At 32.9% G+C, this 21,508-nt stretch overlaps 2 protein-coding genes across 2 annotated transcripts in view; one reads left to right on the top strand and one right to left on the bottom strand.

The window, feature by feature from the left end:
* Window positions 1-7,769: 7,769 nt before the first annotated feature.
* Window positions 7,770-9,161, bottom strand: LOC106459686 (pyroglutamylated RFamide peptide receptor-like). The gene has a single exon (XM_013919329.1). It carries the CDS (start codon window positions 9,159-9,161, stop codon window positions 7,770-7,772), a length of 1,392 nt encoding a protein of 463 aa, XP_013774783.1.
* Window positions 9,162-18,293: 9,132 nt separating this feature from the next.
* The window catches only part of LOC106459687 (RYamide receptor-like), a 53,831-nt gene continuing 50,616 nt past the window's right edge, over window positions 18,294-21,508 (top strand). Inside the window, exon 1 of the mRNA XM_022386217.1 lies at window positions 18,294-18,343. The gene's annotated coding sequence lies outside the window, so the exon portion shown is untranslated. The remainder of the gene's footprint in view (window positions 18,344-21,508) is intronic.

The following is a 21,508-nucleotide window of genomic DNA, read 5'->3' on the forward strand; positions in this document are numbered from 1 at the left end:
GACGTCAGTGATGTTAGATAAAGATCTGTTTTAATTTTCAAGTTTAAGTAAAATGAGATTTTTTAGTTTGGTGTCACAGCTAGGAATGTACAATATTTGCACTCGAGTGTTGTGGTGTATAATAACTTCCTGAGTTTCCTTATTTGTATTACATTCTTCCCTATTGATCGTCTTTAGAGATGTCACTACAATACTATTTTGTTGTTGTGATGTAATATCACATTTAATGCTAATATGATGCCTCGTCAATAACTCATTTAAAAGTATAGCTTCTACTAACGGTGTGTATGTTAAATATGCAGCTTCAGCTAAGGGTTAATATGTGGTAGGACAGTCCGCCTGATGAGTTTGACGTTCATGAAATGCTTTGTGGGAAGTGGTGTACAACACATAAATAATAATTCACATTGATAACTCGTATTTGACAAATAACTCGAATGTGATTAAAATAATTAACAGTTTTATTGTTAAAAAATATCACTTTTATCATTAACTAAAATACTAAAATTTATTATTCAGACCTGAAGATGACGGAAGTTTTTCTCGCATAAATACGTTATCTTCTTTGAAGCAAAGTACGTTAGCATAGGTATGTGAGTGGATTATGATTTTATTAACACAGAGTAGCTTGAGGACGATGGGAAGGCTCTAGAATCCTAGGTAGAAATAGAAAGTAATTAGATATTTATATGTTTTTAGAGAAATATGTTTTCTTAAAGTAAAGCCACTTCGGGCTATCTGCTGTGTGCACTGAGGGGAATCGAACACCTAATTTTAGCATTGTAAGTCCTAAGACTTACCGCTGTCCCACCAGGGGACGTTTTTAGAGAAATCTTGATTTTCATTACACATAAATTCAACTCGTCGCTGCTGTTATTATCCCCCAACGTCTATAATATTAGAATTGATATATGCCCACAACATAAATATAACACAAAGACATTTGTCTCAGTTTCTGAGAAATAAGTCTCAGAAGAAATAGAGAATATACAAAAGCATTAAATAAAAAAATTAAACTATTAGGTTGCTCATGTAATATTGATGTGATTATTTTATTAAAGATTAAAAAACGTTAGATTCTGTTCCCATCAAACTAAATGTCTTCAGTTGTTGGACATCGAGAACGGGAATTACAGCTTTTAAAGACAAAACTCTGAATTTTAAAAATGGAATTGTAATCACTTACGTTATAATTTATAAACGTTCTGCATTAGAGTACAGTGATTGTTTATATCACTGTTTAGAAATATATATATATAAATATCTCTTTTGAATTGACATCTGTTAGGTTTGTGCTTTTTAACAGCGCAATATTACACAACGACTACTTTGCCCTTTGTTCACTGCGGGATTTAAACCCTGAATTTTAACGACACAACTTTGTAAAATTACCACTTACCCATCTTGGAACTCATCTGTTAAGAAATTAAGAGACGTTCAAGCAATTACAAATTTCCAACGTATACGTGTTAATTTGTTTTTATTAAATAAGAAAAAAGTATGCATACTTGATACCAACAGCCTAAGGTCTTTTCACATTGATTTTCGAAGACAACCAATTTCGTCTGTTTATTTGATTAGAATTTTCACAAAAAAAAACAACAACAAAAGGACAATCTGTTCGTAATAGTAACTAATTTTGTATTGATGGAAGGCGGCTACTCAATAGTTCCCGTTACCAATGCTTGGACCGCTCTTATTTGACCGTCACTCTTTTAAAATAGCCACAGTCCCGAACCATGATCTCTCATATTCATAGTGAGGGGTTGTTAACGTTTGGCCAAGCCTAACTTAAAATACAAACTACTGAAGAGAAGAAGAATGATGCATCACCCAAACACATCAACATGAATTTATCATAATGTTAAGTACTTTTCAAGTAATTGAGAATATTACCAAACTGTTTTGCTACCTTGGTTTGCGTTTAGGAGTAAATCATTTAGATAAATTAAATACGTTGTCAGAACGAGAAAAAATGTTTTTAAACATTTCGAAGTTAAAGGAAAAAGATACGATACCTTATAACCAGAGCGCTTTCCAAAGGTGGACCTTTCTTTTTCAGTTTGCTCCTAAAGAAGAAAGCTCCACCTGAAAGTCCGTCTTTCGAAAGCGCTTGGGTTATAGGGTGTCGTATCTTTATGTTAAATTGATTTCTTCAACCTACGTGTTTTTCTACCATCGTGGATCTAAAGGATAAATGTTTTTCCATTTATAAGTCATATCTGCCAATTCTGAGTTTGAGAAGATATTTTAATTTATAAGTCATATCTGCGTATTCTGAGTTTGAGAAGATATTTTAATTTATAAGTCATATCTGCGTATTCTGAGTTTGAGAAGATATTTTAATTTATAAGTCATATCTGCGTATTCTGAGTTTGAGAAGATATTTTAATGGCAGTAAAGTCGACAACCAAAACAAAAATCATAATTTATATTTCATTATTTCCGCTTACGATTGAAGCTGTATTTTTATTTAATGATTTTGGTCACCCTAATGACTTCTCATATGAACTACACTCTTAAAACAATCAAGTGTAAAGATTATGACCCAACTGTGGAACAAAAATGTTTGACATTTCTATAAAGCGTCCCCCAGTGGCACAGCGGTATGCCTGCGGACTTACAACGCTAGAATCCATGTTTCGATACCCGTGGTGGGCAGAGCACAGATAGCCCAGGAACGAAGTATCTACAAGTTCAGTGAGCGTCTTCTAACTGATACAAGGATGTGATGGTAATATGTGAGGCAATTAGTGACAATCAGCAGAAACTTCATAGTTAGATATTATGTAATTGGCCCAAATAAAGCTCAAAGCCAATATTGGAAACAAGTTCCAATAAACATGGCATTAATTCCTTTGACAATCACACAGAAACGTACAGCCGAATCACAGTTGAAAATACCTTTGATAAAATGTAGTGTAATTTAATATAAAGAAACTAATTATGAATGTCTTATAATATTTCCTATTTTTATAGAATAATATCATGCATAATAAAAGAGTCACATATATTCAATGCCAAATCTTCTTAAGAAGTGAACGTATATAAGTTTACTGAAAAGAAATTATTATAAAATATTTTGTAATTCTGTATCGACTTATATCCATCACTGTTGTAAAATAGGAGATGTATTAGTAATTTTGTAAACGCTATATGTTTATATGCATTATTTCAAACTTTTGAATCTTTTAATATTTGTATTTATATTTATGGCAAAGCTATTGAGGTTATCTGTCGTCATCACTAATTTTGAATTACCATTTACAATTCGCGCTAAAGGATTGACTGCTACTCTTATAATACACCCACAGTTTAAGTGTGAAAGATATTTTGTGGTATTACATGGATTCGAGACCGAATAACCAACTCCGATGTCCAGAGCTCTACCATAGGACCAACTCGCGCCCTTAATCTTTTAGACTCAAAACATAATCATAAAAAAAAATGAATGAATAAATAAACAATGTTAGAAAGTTAAAATAAAATACATAATTTTTAAATCTAAATATGATTTGTAAATAACTTAAATAAATTTATATTTATTACAGTTGATTTGCTTAAACTGGTTCACACAATATTAGTTATTGTTCATAAAAATGTATGATATATCTATATAGCGCTTAGACCACTATTATATCTGTCATATCCCAGCCAACCTGATGAGACTTTGTTTTGGCAAAAAGACCTCGTCGGCACCGTATATATAAAATGTAGTGTGGTTGACATACTATAACTTATTTTAATTTACTTTCACTCAATTTTGTTTTCTGTTTGATTTTAAGCACAAAGCTACACAATAAATTACCTGTGTTCTGTCCATCGCGAGTATCAAAACCAACAGCTTTATCAATGAATCATCAAGTGGCTTCTTAGAATTACTAATGTAGGTTCCTCTGTTGACGTTGTTGTTGGACCCGCTCTGGTAACAAGAACTGTTTGTTTATTTGTGTTACGCAAAGTTACACAATAGATATATGCGCTCTGTTCACCACAGGAAATCAAACTTCGGATTTGAGAGTTCTAAATCCGTAAACTTGCCACTGATCCACTGGAGGACCCAGGTACAAGAATATTATCTTTCTGGTTCGCCAGTTCTTGTGAACGATGGCAAAGTAGATTAATAATAATAATAATAAATAACTAATTTAATAATCAATGTTAAAATATCAAAATAGAATAAACAATGTTATGCTCTTAATTCTCAAGCTAAAGATATGATATGTAACTAATTTTAATAAGCTGATAAAAATAACTACAATTCATTTGCTTAATCTACTTCACACATTAATAGTTGTTCGTAAAAATCGATGATATATATAGTGCTTAGACCATTGCCATGTCTGCTGTACTCCAGCTATCTTGATGAATCCTGATTTTGGACAAAAGGCATTCTCGACAGAGTATATGGTAGCTGTAGTGTGGATGACATGTTAAAATATACTTATCTTTGATTTTACTCATGGGTTCTTAGAACAGGATATAATCCTTAACTACATATTTCTCTCTATGTGTGTGTGTGTGTGTGTTAAATTTGCTTCTTATTTCACAAACGTTTGGTTCCATGTCTGCTGTACATTTGCCATCTATGCATGACAGACAACGCTAAATATACACCTATTAATATTCGACGTATTTTTACTTGCCTGAATTCACGTAACAATATAACACAGTAATGTTTATTGTTTGGCAGTTTGTTTTACTAATTTAATACAATATTTGAAAGCTCAAGATGCCAAGCAAAATTGTTAACACTGAAACGTTTTTCAGTGTACAACACCGATTAAACAGAAAATTTTGCATAATGACTAGAAACTAAGATTTAAATTGCAGGAAGGCAATATACAAAATTATATGATAAAATTTCAGTTATACCATTTCATTAACTAATCTATTTTATAACAAATGAGACAGAAAGTTAGGTTAATAAGAACATTTGAAAATTATCCGTTTAGTTTTAGATCGTTATTATATCCAATGCAGAGTTTTATTTCCTTACCAAAGGGTAAGTAGTGAGACTTCGAGAGGTAAACATAAAAACTGACCCATCAAAGGGACCGAAATTTTTTTGAAATTAAAATGAAACGGATAAAACCTGGAGAGTGTTCACTGAGACCACTTATTTATCAAGTTTAATACTTTTTTTTTCTTATTATAAAACAGTTAGCCTAAAAATGGTTCCAAATGGTTTAAAAGTTTGCTTGAAATGCATCGGATGTGGAAATCAAAATTCAAATATCTTGTTTTCTGTCATTAGTTTAAAACAGGATATACTCAGAATAACTTTCCATTTGTTTTCAAGGAATTGCCTAGAAAAGTACAGGAAGTTACAGCGCGCGTTTTTCTTTGAAGGGAAACGTTTTTAATCCACTTGTTTTCTAGCTGGAACCATTTTGTAGCTATCTTTATTCTTTGTGTATTAACGAACGACAATTCTACAAAAATGCTATATTATCTGTAAATTAATCAAAACATTGTCAAATTTATACACCACGAAGATAAAAGAAAAATATTATATTTATTTCACAAAATTAGGAAACAATATAAAGTCCAAAGCTAGTGTCAGGTAAAGTTAAAAACTTTTCACGCTCAATATAACTTGTAGGAAGATTGATAGTATATCTATTTGACTGGTGTAATATTGCCTATAAAAAACTTAAACGGTGATATATGCAATGCCTTATGAGAACGTAATTTATTCCACTGTTTCTTATACGAACAACATTTTCCATCTTGAAAATATTCCATTGAACGAAAGTCTCTATTGCAAAATTTCATTTTAGAAGTATATTTACGTTTTTTAGATCCTGTTACCCATGGGATGGCACGTGTTATTTCCTGAAATTCTTGATGTATAAAATGTTGTTGAGAAAGATTACTTAAAAGCATTCTCTTTTTACTTTTAGGTTAAGAAGGTATAGTTGATCTTCTAGAACGCTAAATCAATCATATATTGTTTTATTCCCTAGCTCAGAGGATTTACATTTCACATCATTTCTCTGATGCTTCTGCTTGATGCACATCAAAATTTTACCAGGCATTAGTACAAATAACATACAGCTTTATGTAACTGTATAGGTTAAGATAATAAAGAAAAAATAACAAAATGACGTGCAGTACAGCAAGATGCAGAACATAGAATAGTCTAGTTGCTTAACAGGACAGTTGTGAATATTCACATAAGAACATGCTACTTGTCATATTAATACTACTTGCTGACTGAACGTTTTCGACCCGGCATGGCCTTGTGGTTAGGGCGCTTGAGTCGCAATCTAAGGTACAAATTCCCGTCCCACCAAACACACTCACCCTTTCAGCCGTGGGGGCGTTATAATGTGACGGTCAATCCAACTATTCATTGGTAAAAGAGTAGCCCAAGAGTTGGCGGTGGGTGGTGATGACTAGCTGCCTTCCCTTTAGCCTTTTACTGCTAAGTTAGGGACGGCTAACGCAGATAGCACTCATGTAGCTTTACGCTAGATAGAAAGACAAACAAACTCAACGCGTTCTGACCCAGGGCCAAGCTCAAAGTGTCCCTGATGGTAGTTTTGGTAATAGGTTGCATATGAAACCTAACCAAACTGCATATTGCTTGCAAGTAATATTGTTTATTTACAACCTGATTTTAGGTTTAGATACGAAATATCTGAAACATTATACAAATAACTAAACACGTTTTCGTTTATATAGCGTTTATTGTTGAAACAAGCAATAATGATAGATTAGGAGGTATGTAACATTCATATATGCACTATTTTCGTCCATTTCAAAGTCTGCTCCGTCCCCAGTGGCTCAGTGGTAAGTTTGCGGGCTTATGACGCTAAATACTGGACTTCGATACTCGTGGTGACTTAAAGCTGAAAACTTCAACTATATATTATATTAGCATATTTAACAACCTTACTTACTACAGATATTGGCCTGATTTCATAATGAGGAAGACATCAACTGATTTATCATAAAGCAGCTGGACTTACCGTAAATATTTGCAAACCACTACACAATAAAAAGAACTACCAAGATTCTATTTGTCTTATTCAAACCAACGACACCAAAACGCTTTAACAAAACAACTATTCTAAATCCAAAAGATCATTCACTGTTTTTGTGTAAAAATCACAAACTATTATCATCAGCCCAGCATGTGATAATTATGTATAATGATCATGTTGTTGCTTCATCATCAAAATTATGACGTCTAAGACCTTACTCATTCAGGGATAGTTTTGTAATTTTCTTTTAAGTTCTTTAATAATTTTAAATTAGTAATTTAGTTGACCATGTGATCGAAAATACCCTGTTTTTATTTACTTTTCATCGACTTACCGTGAAACAGTTTTGATTTTCTTGTATATAATTATTTTATTAGTAACAGCTGTTTTCACATTTGGATACACAAGACAGGAAAATAAGACACAATTACATAATACTTTCTGCATAAGATATTTTTGAAAAATTTATAATTTGTTATTTAAGCATAGGAGAAAGTGAAGCTTTTATTTAACTATATATATACATAAAATGACTCTTGTGGTTAAGGAATAATAAGAGTTATATCATTAATTATTATTTTTTTTTTTACATTTGCCATCTATGCATGACAGACAACACTAAACACTAAATATACACCTATTAATATTCGACATATTTTTACTTGCCTGAATTCACGTGACAATATAACACAGTAATGTTTAGATAAGAAATCAGTGAAAATGCGTAAACATGTTATTGTAGCTTTGTCAGCATAACCAAGTATATTTACAACACAGTTAAAATTGTTTGGTTGCAAGAGGATTTCTGCGACAAGTAAAAGAGGTCAATACTGTGTCAGTTGTACTCGATTCATTATCGTTTCTTTTCACTTCCCAGCATTTCTTACAAGGTGCACAGGTAAAAAGATAAACAATTTGTTCACAAACCATCTTCAGGTGGGTTTTGAGGCGGTCGTGGAGCAAAGAATAAAATATAGGATTGAGAGTACAATTAAGAAGTTTCATGACCACAAATGTATAACGTACAACCAAATCCGAGACTTTGGGTTCTTGAACAATCGTTCCTAGCCACAGATTATACAAGCTAGTTGGTGCTCTGCAGAGAAAGAAGAGAACTATGAGAGAAATCAAAATCTTAACAACACGTTTCTTCTTCAGCTGCTGGATACCATACTGTTGAGTAGACATGGACTGTAAATCTCCTACTGGTTTCCTAACCCACAGAAAGTAGGAAAGATATGTGTATAAGAACATAATAATAAAGAAGAGCGGAAGGAACATGATTGCTGGGAAAATGAAGGCATAATACTTGATGCTGTCTGCATCCAGGTATTCTTCTGTTTGTGTACAGTACCCGGGAAGGTCATCAGAGGACAGAGAAAGTCCAGTTTCTGCTAAAGCTTTCATCTGAATCGGCGACCGATTTAAGTCAAATGTTTGACTGTTTTGTTTCTTAGGAATGTGGTAAGCAAATATGAAAGCCACTGGAATACTTAATGCTAATGATGTTACCCAAATAATGACGACAATGAATGCCGATAGATTTTTTCTTTCAAACGATTTCCAATGTAAAGCCTTCGTGATGGCAACGTATCTGCCAATTGCTATACAACACAAAGTCAAACCATTAGCCATGGAGGAAGTGTTTTGAATAATGGGAATAGTCTTGCACGCTGAAGGGCCATACACCCATTGCATATCTGCTACGATGTTGCCAACTTCTGCTGGCAACACCATCACGGTTTGCAATATGTCACTAATGGCTAAAGACATAATAAAGAAACATGAAACTGTCTTAGTTTTCCTAAAGGACCAAGCGACAAAGGCACTAGTTCCGTTACCTAGCAACGATGTAACAAATAAAATGCTGAGTATCATGACAAATAACACCTTCCAAGTCACTGGGAGAGGAAGAACCGCCCATTTTGGATCCGCACACTTTGAACCTTGAGTTTGCTTTCCAGTAAACACTAAAAACTCGAACATTGCCTCGAGGAATTCATCAGGAAATGAATCATTGAATAAATTCAAAAACTTTCCACAGTGCTCCATATCTGAAACATTGAGCAAAGCTAAAGAAGCTGTAACCATGAATTTAAAAAATCCATCTTCTTCATTTAGTTGACGTCTTTCCCAGGGAAGAGTTGAAAGAATAGCTTCTCTTAACATCTTGGTGTGAAATCTATGCCAGGTTTCGTATTCACTACTGAGATCCGAATTGTTGAATATATATAACAGACCAAGAGAATCTAATATCACCACTTTGTTGCCGTAGAAATACTCGATAGCATTTGGATGATAAGCTACTACAACATCTTGAACAAGCTGTTGACTTGTTTAAATCAGGTTTGTTCAAATATGAGTCATGAAGGGATGTAGCGTAGTCAACTGGCAAACCTCGATAGCATGGTAAACACTTCCTACTTGTCTGTTCGCTAATTTCACTCGAGTAGAGCACATTTAAAGTTCTCGAAAACTCGATAAGGATTTATCAAAGTTAGCTTTATTTTATAATTTTTATTCAAGATAGCTGGGTTTATTAACACAGGAAAAACTTTATAACTAGAGTAATGAAATAAGTACCAAACTTTGTACTTGAATTGACACTTTTAAAAATCTGATAGCTTCACTGTTTAATTACATTCTTACAGGTTTAAAATGATAAAAAATGAAGAGAAAGGTAAAATTAAATCGACAGGAGAAAGCCTTTCAATTCTGTTTTTTGATTATTTGCTGTTACTTGGAATCTGAAAATTAGTATGCAAATTACATCTATAAGTATTGTTAATTTTACTTCTTAATTAAACAGACTTTGTGACGATCTTCTCGAAATACCTACTTTATAACAGCAAATGTTGTTGATATATATTTGAAATATATCTTCAAAACATCAATTACAACACATAAGTTAAAAATATGTTTGTTTTATATCCTATCAAGTATTTTTGCCGCCGGAGGACGCATGCTGCTACCAACCGCATTAGTAAGATTTTTTCTATGTTTGTTGTTAAACACAAAGCTAAGGAACAAGTCATCTGTGGTTTTCCCACCGCGGATATAGTAATCCAGTTCTCAGTATCATAAACCCTAAGATTTGCCACTCTTGTATGAAGTCGTTCGGTAATTTCTGTTTGTCACATATAACCATCGTATCTCTACTGAAAATGAAGTTGGAAAGTTAAAATCATTAAGAAACGCAAGAAACGAACAATTTTTCTTTTTATCAAAAAACAACAAAATTGTTAATGTTGGAAATATCTATATAAATAAGAGGTAAAATAAATTTAATTGTGTTGTCGGATAACGGTGAGTAAATTTCTAATGTAGTATTTTTTGTAAAATCTTTGAAAGCCTGTATTATATAGAGAGTTTATATATACCCCTACTTATTTTAATATGTCGTATTAACAATTACAGCTTTTTATGGAGCTTTGTTTAAAAGGTAACCGAAAAGAGAAGAATCAATGAAATAAACGTAACAGAGAACGTGCTCAATAGCTCAGCATTTTCAAACTTTGATGAGAACTTAGCTTTGATACACCGAAACAGCCATTCTTGAGAAGAATTCAATCAAATAATCCCTGAGCTTATTCGAAAGAAAACTAAGAATTAAAATTAATTTGTGTTACACAAAAGTTGTTAGAAGTTACCCACCAAACTATGTTTCAGTCGTTTTTTTATAAGAAATTACTACTTCATGTGTGTATTAATATCCTTCACGGCATTGTTGCAACTATTACTTCATGCGCGTATTAATATCCTTCACGACATTGTTGCAACTCTCTAAACATTCTGCTATTTTAATCTTTATTGTTATCTCGATATGATGGCGTATTTTAAAATATCCTTTACAACCAAAGTATTGAAGAAAGAGGACATAAGTTTAGAGAATCATCATGTGTTTTGGAAAGTGTTTTTAGCCTATTCAAGTAGTATAATATGGCAATACTTTAACGAGAAAGAAATTAATTCACTCAACGAATGAATTATACCCCTGGAAACGTTACGAAGCCAAACTTGTACTTATATATTTTCATTTTCATTCTCAAAATCACATTAAGCACGAGGTTTAAACTAATAACCTTGAAAGAGGATTACATATTTCAAAAATTTCTAATGGGGCTCAAATTAGAGAAAATGTCTTGCTTTAAATTAAACATCTGACGACACTTCAATTTTTATTTGATTTAAAAGGAAAACTGAAACTATTCAAAATAAACCTTGTTTAAATATTAAATAACTGTAAATAAAGTATTCAGGCTGTGACGAGAGGCGTAATGAATCTTTGTTATAAGCTGCATCTGTCCTGTATAGAATGTTTATGATAAATTTCGACTTTTTTGATTATAATAAATTTAACACAGATGTGCACACACACAAAAGAAAAACTAACGGTGTATTTAGAGACTTTTCATTCTGTCTTTTAATCACAGCAGTCAGTTTAGGGAATTATAAAGCTAAAATTTTGGGTTCGATCTCTCGCGGAGGGTAGAGAGTAGATAGCCCATTGTGTAGCTTTACACGAAGAAAACAACAAAAACACACTTATTAATAGTCATTTTTTTTATTGTTTTTACTATTCTATTGCTGGCTAATAATACCGTAATGTGCAACGAGTTTGATTTTATCCCATGTCTGTATGTTTATCAAAGTTATAATTTGGGACTTTTAAAATTCTAATTTAGTCGAGAAAAACATTAGTAGATTTGTAGGTCCATATCCTTCATAGCACTAACTTCGTGGCACTAAGTTGTAAGAGAATGATAAAAGATTGATATTTCTCGAATTGTAATGAAATGAACCAGTTAATTGTCCTGTTGTTTTTTATGGTTTATGCGTGGCCTAATAGTTAGCGTGTCTGAATGCTAATTGGAAAGGTCAGAGTTTGAGCCACAGTGCTGCTGAGCACAATCCTTACTGTCATTTGTGTGTGCATTGTAAAAGGGCCCGGAATGGCCAGGTGGTTAGGGAACTCCACTCGTAATCTGAGGGTCGCGAGTTCGAATCCAAGCATGCTCACCCTTTCAGCCATGGGGGCATTATAGTGTGACGGTCAGTCCCACTATTCGTTGGTAAAAGAGTAGCCCAAGAGTTGGCGGTGAGTGGTGATGACTAACTGCCTTCTCTCTAGTCTTACACTGCTAAATTAGGGACGGTTAGCGCAGACAGCCCTCGTGTAGCTTTGCGCGAAATTCAAAACACACAAACAAACAAAGCATTGCAAAAGTGGCAGTCAATTCCGTTATTTGGTTCCAGAAACCGGCGGGTGCTGTCCTACCTGAGGTCAGAATAGAGAGCTATATTTGGACCCTGCTATGGGTCTCTGACCTGGTCATCTACTCCATTTGCCCATAAAGTGTCGTTCAGGTAGAAAACACCAATATATAGTCAGGCTTTTAAATTCGAGTCGTTTTCAAATCATATACTTTTTATTTACTCAGATTCCTTTTTAATAAATTATTCATGTGCAGTTATATGTTCACATATAAACACATTTATTTGTAATACTTAACATTTATGCATATTGAAATTAACTTATTTGATGAAAACATAGAGAATAGCAAAAACTTTGCTAGTCTTGTTAGCCTCATACTATTCATCGCAAGACCCATGACTGAAAGCTTTCTATAATCGATATTGAGGCTTATATAGATATATACATAAAATATTTCATTTTATCCTGTATTTAAATGCTTATCAAGAAAGCTACAGTCTCCTATGTATTTTAAATTATTCAATAAGTATGTACGATCTTGCTCAACGAATGTAAATAAACACTATTCCCCTTAATCTGTGCACACAATCCCTGCAATAACTTGGCAACAGAATCGATTGAAATAACTTCGTAGGAATACAAAACTTGGGCTACAAAATTCGGTGAAACAAACATCTTATAGGATTTAAACAGAGACTATGCTAAATCTGAGAAAGGATCTTATTTCGTGTTCGAAAGATAAACTGATGAAAAACACAAGCTAAGAGCACACAGTGTATTTAGATTATATATTGTTATCATGACATTGTGTTTAGATTATATATTCTTATCATGATATTGTGTTTAACTATATATATTGTTATCAAGTCACTGTGTTTAACTATATGTTGTTATCATAACATTGTGTTTAGATTATATATTCTTATCATGATATTGCGTTTAGACTATATATTATTATAATAACACTGTGCTTAGACTATATATATCCTTATCATGGCACTGTGTTTAATATGTAATGTTATCATGACACTGTGCTTAGACTATATGTTCTTATCATGACAATGCGTTTGTACCATATCTCATAATGACATTGCGTCCAGGCTACATATTCTCATCACGACATTGTATGCGTGAAAAAGACTCTGAGTAGCCATTTCTTAATATATAATCCTAAGTTTGGCGGATTAAGAATTGCTTAATATATTAAATAATGTTCTTCTTGACGTCCCTACAGCTATGATGTGCTAGTTAAGTCTCCACAGTCATAATATGCTTGTCGGTTTTCTCTCAGACATAATGTAATACTTCATGTCACCGTCTATAATGTACTATTGGTGTTCCCTCAGATATAGTTTACAACTTTATGCCTCCCCCCCCCCACTCGGCGCTTTCTCAGTCATAATGTGATTGTTCATGTCCCCTTTTTTATGTACTATTAATGTTCCCTCAATCATAGTTTATTACTTTATGCCCCATAACCATAATAGGCTACTTGTTCTCTCAATCATAATGTACTACTTGACGTCCATACAGCCATAATGCATCACTTAGTATTTTCTCAGTCATAATATATTACTCGATGTCCACGTAATAATACACTACTTACTATCCCCTCGGTCACGATGTGCTATTTCCACTTTTTTTATTATGCTATTAAAAAGAAAGATAATTTATTCGAAAATATTGCTTATTTGCTTGTTTGAAGTTAAGGACAAAACTACAAAATGGGCTATCTGTACTCTGCCCACCACTGGTATCGAAACCCGGTTTATAGCGTTGTAAGTCCGCAGACATACCACTGTGCCACTGGGGGGCTATATTGCTTAACAAGATGCTCTGGAACTACAGCGCTTATACGTTTACCATTTAATTACTAAGACCTGTTCAAATGTTTTCGTTTTACTTTTAATATGCTTTTATTAAAATTATGTCATTTTATTTACATAATTAAGTCCATTTAATCATCAGTTCGTAAGTTTTTTTAGGACTGTGGTCGGAATCATTACATAGAAATGTTATTGTTTTAGCAGGATTCTTTAATGCAAAGCTTAAATTGACTCTGCGGGTCTCGCGATAAAAAAGTTATTTTCAAAACTATACTGTTATCTCTAATGTTATTGGAATCTATCAGCAATGGGCGTTTAAAGATAGAAAGCTACTTCCGATTACAAAGTTTATTTTGATATTGAAACATGATATGATTTGTTAAATTTAAACATGTATGCTGTTGTGTATTGAATAGGAAATTTTATTACTTTTTAAATGTTCGCTTTAACTGTTGTAAAGTGTGTGGAACTTAATTGGTTAGAACATAAGTGAGGCGAGAGGTGAGAATGTGCTTGTAAGAAAATTTACAATAAATATAAATATTACATCTTTATGAATGGCTTTACTTGATTTATTCAAGCAACTGCTGTGTCTTGGACTTCAGTCTGTTTTTCTGTTGTTGTTTTTTAGACTAGCTATTTCAATATTTAAAAACATTCAATATACATTATTATATTTTAAGTGAGAATAGCTGAGAAGGTGAATATTCTTTTACGGAACCCAAAACACGACAAGCATTTCTGAATAATATAATAATAAATACCTGAAGTACAAACATTAACTTTACTATTTTTTGTAGGACAAAAATCATCATAGTATTTTTAAAAGTCTTGGATATGACTTCAGAAAACAAAAAACTGTTATAATATTTTCTTTATTTGGCCCCTGAGAGTTTCCAACGTCGTATAAGTACGAACTAATCTAATTGAATCGGCCCGGCATGTTTAGGTGGTTATGGCGCTCGAATAGCAATCTCAGGGTCGCGGGTTTAAATCCCCGTCCCACCAAACATGCTCGCCCTTTTAGCCATGAGAGCGTTATAATGTGACGGTCAATCCCACTATTCGTTGGTAAAATAGTAGCCCAACAGTTGGCGGTGGGTGGTGATGACTAATTGCCTTCCCTCTAGTTTTTCATTGCTAAATTAGAGACGGCTAGCGCAGACAGCCCTCGTGTAGCTTTGCGCGAACTTCAAAACAAACAAACAAACTAACTGAATCGCAACTCTTATAACGAACACAAATCTGGCAATCGGACGCGAACGATAGACCTTCTGATTGACAGTCCAGCACCCTAATCTCTGACTATGCATAAGTTAGTATTTCAACGGGCCTATTATTTATCGAGTTTAGTTTGCTACACTACAATAACTATTAACTTTATTTTCAAATAAAGCTTCAAAATTTCATGAGTGACATTATGACAAGTTTTGTAATTGGGTCATGTGTGCAGCATGTTGAAAAAGTAAGAAGTACTTATGATTAAATTATGAGTAGTCTTGTTTCAAAGTATAAGCTATAAGAAATCATAAATTTTCATCTAATAAGTTCTAACTGAAGTCTCTAGTCTCAAAATAAATTGTAATGCTAAATACAAAAATTATATTTGATGACGAGGAATCCATTTTTTCAGAAAACAAAAGTTTGGAGACGACTTGAATGGATAATGAAGAAAACTTTATTATAAATGTACAACGTTTCGATGAAATTATGTCATCATCAGGTACAAGTAGTTTACAATAACACAGGAATATATATATATATATACAGTATGGAACTAATAGGTCACATGACGGGAGGTTGCTTAACAACTTAGTAAAAGTATCTCGATACCTGTGGGTGTTGTTTTAGAGTAGGGTTGTTTTGTTCAATTAAGGTAGCTTCCTTTATTTTGCGTTTGTTGATGTTTGGTTCTTTGTTTAAATTACTGTGGTTTTTGTGTTGCAATAGTGGTAAACATGTTAGGGTTGTTTTATTACCTTCGGTGAATCTGGTTTCCAATTTTCTTCCAGTTTCTCAGATGTAGAATACTGGATAGTTATTGCACGTTATTTTATAAATAACGTTGATATTGTGTGATTCTACGTAATTTTTTTTAGCGAGGATTTTAGCTTAAGACCGCGTTTTTGAGTGAATTTGAAGTCAATTCGTTCTGTTGTTGACACTAATACAACAAAAAAATACAACATTTTTCCAATCTTCCATTTAACCCTGAAATAAGTTCAAAAATAATCAATACATGGAGAAAATTTGCCATTAGACATATTTGCCATAAAATATGCCACATTAGCCATAAAATTGCTGATGATGACATAATTTTGTAGATTTTCTAATTAAGTTTTCTTCGTTACCCATTCAAGCCGTCTCCAACCTTTTATTTTCTAAAAATTATATTTAATCTTTTTATAGATGTTACTATTAAAATAATATTACCCCTTTTGGTGAAAAGGGTATATTAAATTATCTTTATATTAAAGAATCTTAGGTTTAGTTTAAGCCATATTTCAAAATTATGTGTTTGTTGTTAAGTATAAAGATATCGAATCCAGCTTCAAACTTACCGCTGAGCCACCGGAGGGCTTGAAAACTTAGTAGAGCCTAAGTGCGTTTCAGAGGTTAATCATGTACAGAAATAGATAGATCATTTTGTTCTATATATTCTAAAGTCAATACTAATCGTAGTTCAAGTCTCTAAAAAACCCGGCTGGGTCTTCACTGCATTATAGTTGCTACAAACAATTAAATATCCTGCTTGTTTGTTATTTTAGAATACAAATATTTCAAATATTTTGAGCGAGAAAAAAAAATTATAAGTTTTAATTTTTTCTACCAGAATTGTATTTTTATACCAAATGCACGGAAATATTAAAATTCAAATAAAAGACTTTGACAACAATTTTTAAGTTTGTAAAAACTAAAATATCACGCATAAATGGATAATATTTCTCTTTATTTATAAGACCCAGAAAAGTAATATTATTTGTACGAAGAAGTTGTAAAATAAAAAAATCAAACAAAATATTGAAGGGCAGACGATTAATTTTGATGTTAATAATCCTAAGAATGGTCTTCATGTTGGTATCAAAAGACAGTAACAAGAGCATAGTATGACTTCTTTGATTAATTGTTAAACAATTTTCAATATTGAGTGCAATTGTATCTTAAAGAAATATAGAAAGTCTGGAATAAGGTGTTCATTATTACAATAAATTGCACAAAAATATATAGTAAAAGATAGAGGCGACAAATTTCATAAAGCTCTTTCATATTACAAGTGGGATACTTCTTCTTCATCGGAATTCGGTCGATGTTTTGGACCAGGAAGGGTCAGGTTCAGCGTAGACCTCTTCCTCCCTTTCTGGAATTGTTATTTTGTTTGAGCTTCAAGAATTTAGTTTCTTGAGTCGTATGTTAACAACGAACCGGAAACAACACACATTTCTGATTTTAAAATGATAATAGAAACCTGAAGGTCCTGTAGAAAAACGAAATTTAAATTCTTTATTATTTGTTAATATTTCCGGTTTCTATACACCGCTCGTTATTAATGCTTGGATTTCGCTAGAAACATTTATTTGCTGAAAAATAGATAATCTAGTAGACGGTAACAATTTCTAAGAGAGTTTCGCAAAGTTTAAAATCGATTCTATAGAACTTCCAGCCAACAAAAAACTGCAGCTAGAATCCATTAGGACACGTACGTTAGAAGTGGAAACTGAAGTACTTTTAGCTCAACATACAATATATGTTTCCCTTTGTTCGATTGAACGGTTTGAAAAAAATGGTCATACAGGAATGTTGTGGCAACGTGATGTCCAGAAATAGTAACTGATTCCGTTTAGAATAAGTATTTAACAAGTTACGTTTTAGCTTTCTGTAAGAAAACGGGTGAACGTGTGGTGTTGGTCGTTGCTTGTTCAGCATATATATTGTCACTTGAATCAGATACTATGTAAAATTAATTAGTTATGTTAGACAATTATCTGCATTGATGCACAACTGTCGACTGTGCTTTAAGATAGCGGCTGCCACCAGAAGGCAAGGAGAATCACCCGGAAATTACTTGTTTTCAAAACAAATTAAACTAATCAATATTACAAGACTAAATAAGGATCCTTAACGTATCTAAACACATCACTCCTATGCAGTGTATAGTGTTCTTTGTCTGCTTTGTGTGTGTGTTTTTATAGCAAAGCCACATCGGGCTATCTGCTGTGTCAAATGAGGGGAAACAAACGCCTGATTTTAGGCGTTGTAAATCCGAAGACTTAACGCTGTCTTACCGAGGGACTCTCTCTATATATTTTCTAGTAAGTATGATCTAGCCAAAAGACAAATAGAAATACATACCAAATTTACGGTATAGATGTAAATGTGATAACTAGAAGCGACTCAGACAAGAAATTTCACGGTAAATAATAACATCATTTTACGAATAAACTGGATACAGAACTTCCACGGCTGGTCGTAGGTTTTTCTTGTCTTTTATTTAAGTTTGCATAAAAATAAATGGTGTAATGTAAAATGTTTCATAAATGTTATAGTAAAACAATACAGCCCAGAGGTATACTACACTAACATCTTATATATATGTCGCAAGTGTGCCAAGTACATAAATGCATTCAACAGTTGTCTTTATATTAATACAAGATTAGTAAAAGCTGTTAATTTAAAAATGGGGAATAGGGAACGTCAAAAAAGTGTAGGAACAAGTTAAAGCATTTTGATTCAACTTGTTCCGGTACTTTTTTGACGATCTTTAATTATCTTGTTTCTTTATTTTTTCTGTCCACTTATGTAGAATACATTTCAAGCTACATGCGTGCATATGCGTTCAGTTGAATGTTACATGTTCTCCAACACTTTACCGCTGCATTGGCTTTTTTTTTTCACCCAACCACCTCACTGAACTTATTCAAAATAAATAACAAATGTACAACAGAGGATACACACATATACAGGAATGCTACTACAACAATCAAAATGTAAAGTTGTTCTCAAAGTACCCTCTTGAAGGCAAAAAAGTGTATCATCACAGATTTAATGACCGGCTTCAATCAATGTCACAGTGTAATGTAACAAAAGACGAGCAGCAACAATGCAATATCATCAAATAGAATAATGTTTTTCTAAGATAATACAACACAGATTAATGCAATGTAAACAGACTTAGTAACATGCTTACCTTGTTAGGTCTACATGTTACATATGTATGTTCTTCAACAGCCTGCTGTGCTCAAGTATTTGATAGAATAAGGTGACACAAATAATGCATGCAAAATAGACAACAGAGACACACTTGGCATAAATCGTGATGATGACTAGCTTCCTTCCCTCTAGTCTTACACTGCTAAATTAGGGACGGCTAGCGCAGATAGCCCTCGGGTAGCTTTGCGCGAAATTCAAAAACAAACAAACAAACAAACTTTAATAGATAAATAGGCAAAATAAAAAATCTATACTGCCTAATACTTTAATGGGTAAATACAATAATAGGCAAAATAAAGTAAGAAAGTTTCAGTCCCAACTTCTAGTCTGTTTATAAACTAGCTAGTTCCCAATCATTAACCATTTATTTCAGCCTGCATTTCTCCTAAAAATTTACTTGGGTTGTATATTCAAACCAAATATGACGGAGTAACTGAGAGGTTTTATTTCCAGAACAGTCTGTACCATTATTTGTCAGATAATATTCAATATCTCTAAATAAGATACCACATAATCAAAAAGTACAAGCCATATAAATTTTGAATGAATCAAACGAGAGAGTTCTCAACAGGTGTCCTCGTAAATGTAGCAGAAGGACATTAAAGTCTGAGAAGGAAATATTCACAAAGAATATATGCAGTGTTATAGGTCTGTAAGTTTTGAATCGCCATGCTTGCCAGGCTGAACAATAAGGCTTTTTGTTAAAGGCTGCGAAAATTCGTTTTTCACCTCTCTCTCTTTTCTCGTAACGTTTTTATATATGAGGTTGAATTTGAGAAATCGTTCTCTTCTGTCTTATTTTTCAACAACTCTTACTTATGTTTCCTAGAATAAATTAGAACACGATGTGCATTTTCTTACATTGAGAATACTTCAAACGACTAATAGTTTAATGAATCTCTGATAGACTCTGCTCGTACACAGTTCCTGATATTGAAGTAAGTATGTTGTCATCGAAAAAATTCTTTGTCAATTTGCCGATATTTCTGTTTCTTTTAACGTAAAAATTAGAGGCCGTTCTGGGCATGTTGTAGACTATAGTTCTGAACATATTAAACCTTTTATCGAAATATTTTGTCATACTAAAAATTGACCCCAAGAAATAAAATACTTTAAGTGACTCCATTATGTTTCAAAAACTTGCTATGCGCAGTAACATTGTTGTAAGACATTTTACCGTTTTAAAAGACATCTTTACAAAAGAGATGGCGTTTACTGCCAACTCGCAACGCTGTAACGTCAAAGATAAACATAATAAACAGTGAAAACAACATCATAAAGAACTTAATTCTTCCGGAACTAAACACCGTAAGCGTTATTGTTGTGCCATACGTTATAACTATAACGTGAGATTTGAGTAATATGAAATTTCATCTTGGACACACTGAACAAATTTGTCAGAGGAGTAGAGCGAGGATTTTTGACGAGCAGCAAATACAATCCTGTCAATAAATGTTTCAATGTTTTAGATCAGCGTTTCTGAAACTGGAGTCTGCAAACCCTTAGGGGGTCCGTGTGCCATGTCTGACATTTCACTTTACGGTATGTCAATGTACGATTCTGTTTAAGACTGTATATGAATACATACATATTAATATCCAATAGTAAACATAAACTTGGAATTGTAACTATTAATTATTCCTGTGAATGTTATCCAGAGCTTTTACATCCTAGATCTACTAAGGAATTTTTAATTGAAGCTGTAAAAATACTACTGACTAATTCTCCCGCCCCACCCTGTGGCACAGCGGTGTGTCTGCGGACTTATACCGCTATAAACCGGGTTTTGATACCAGTTGTGGGTGGATCACAGATAACTCTTTGTGCAGCTTTGTGCTTATCTATAAAACAATCAATCAAACAATTGACTAGTAATTACACAGCCTTGCAAATTTAAGCTTCATAAAAGTTGTTTTGGTTTTAATAACGAATTTTCCATAATTTAGCTACGCAGATTTCGAAAATAATATTCATTTTTTTCTATCACGTACGGACTTTTTACAGATTGGGAAAGAAAAAAAAACTCTTACTTAGATCAAATTATTATATATTTTACCACAGCAAACATTTTTTATTATTATGTTTGTTAACAAATATAAAAACAAGCTGAAGAAAAGGGAAGAACAGTGATGTCAAACGAATATACATCCTCATTCATGCTGATTTTTTTTGTGAAATCTAAGTTTTTTAGTCTAAGAACTACGTGTTGTGGTCTTTCTTTATGTATTACGTTATGACGTTTTATGAAAAACCTGTAAGTGATGGAG

The sequence above is a fragment of the Limulus polyphemus genome, unplaced genomic scaffold (assembly GCF_000517525.1).
Source record: "Limulus polyphemus unplaced genomic scaffold, Limulus_polyphemus-2.1.2 Scaffold648, whole genome shotgun sequence".
In the NCBI taxonomy this organism is placed as follows: domain Eukaryota; kingdom Metazoa; phylum Arthropoda; class Merostomata; order Xiphosura; family Limulidae; genus Limulus; species Limulus polyphemus.

What these genes read in the sequence shown, in the direction of transcription:
- LOC106459686 (XM_013919329.1), bottom strand. Translation starts at nt 9,161, where the DNA reads ATGTTAAGAGAAGCTATTCTTTCAACTCTTCCCTGGGAAAGACGTCAA.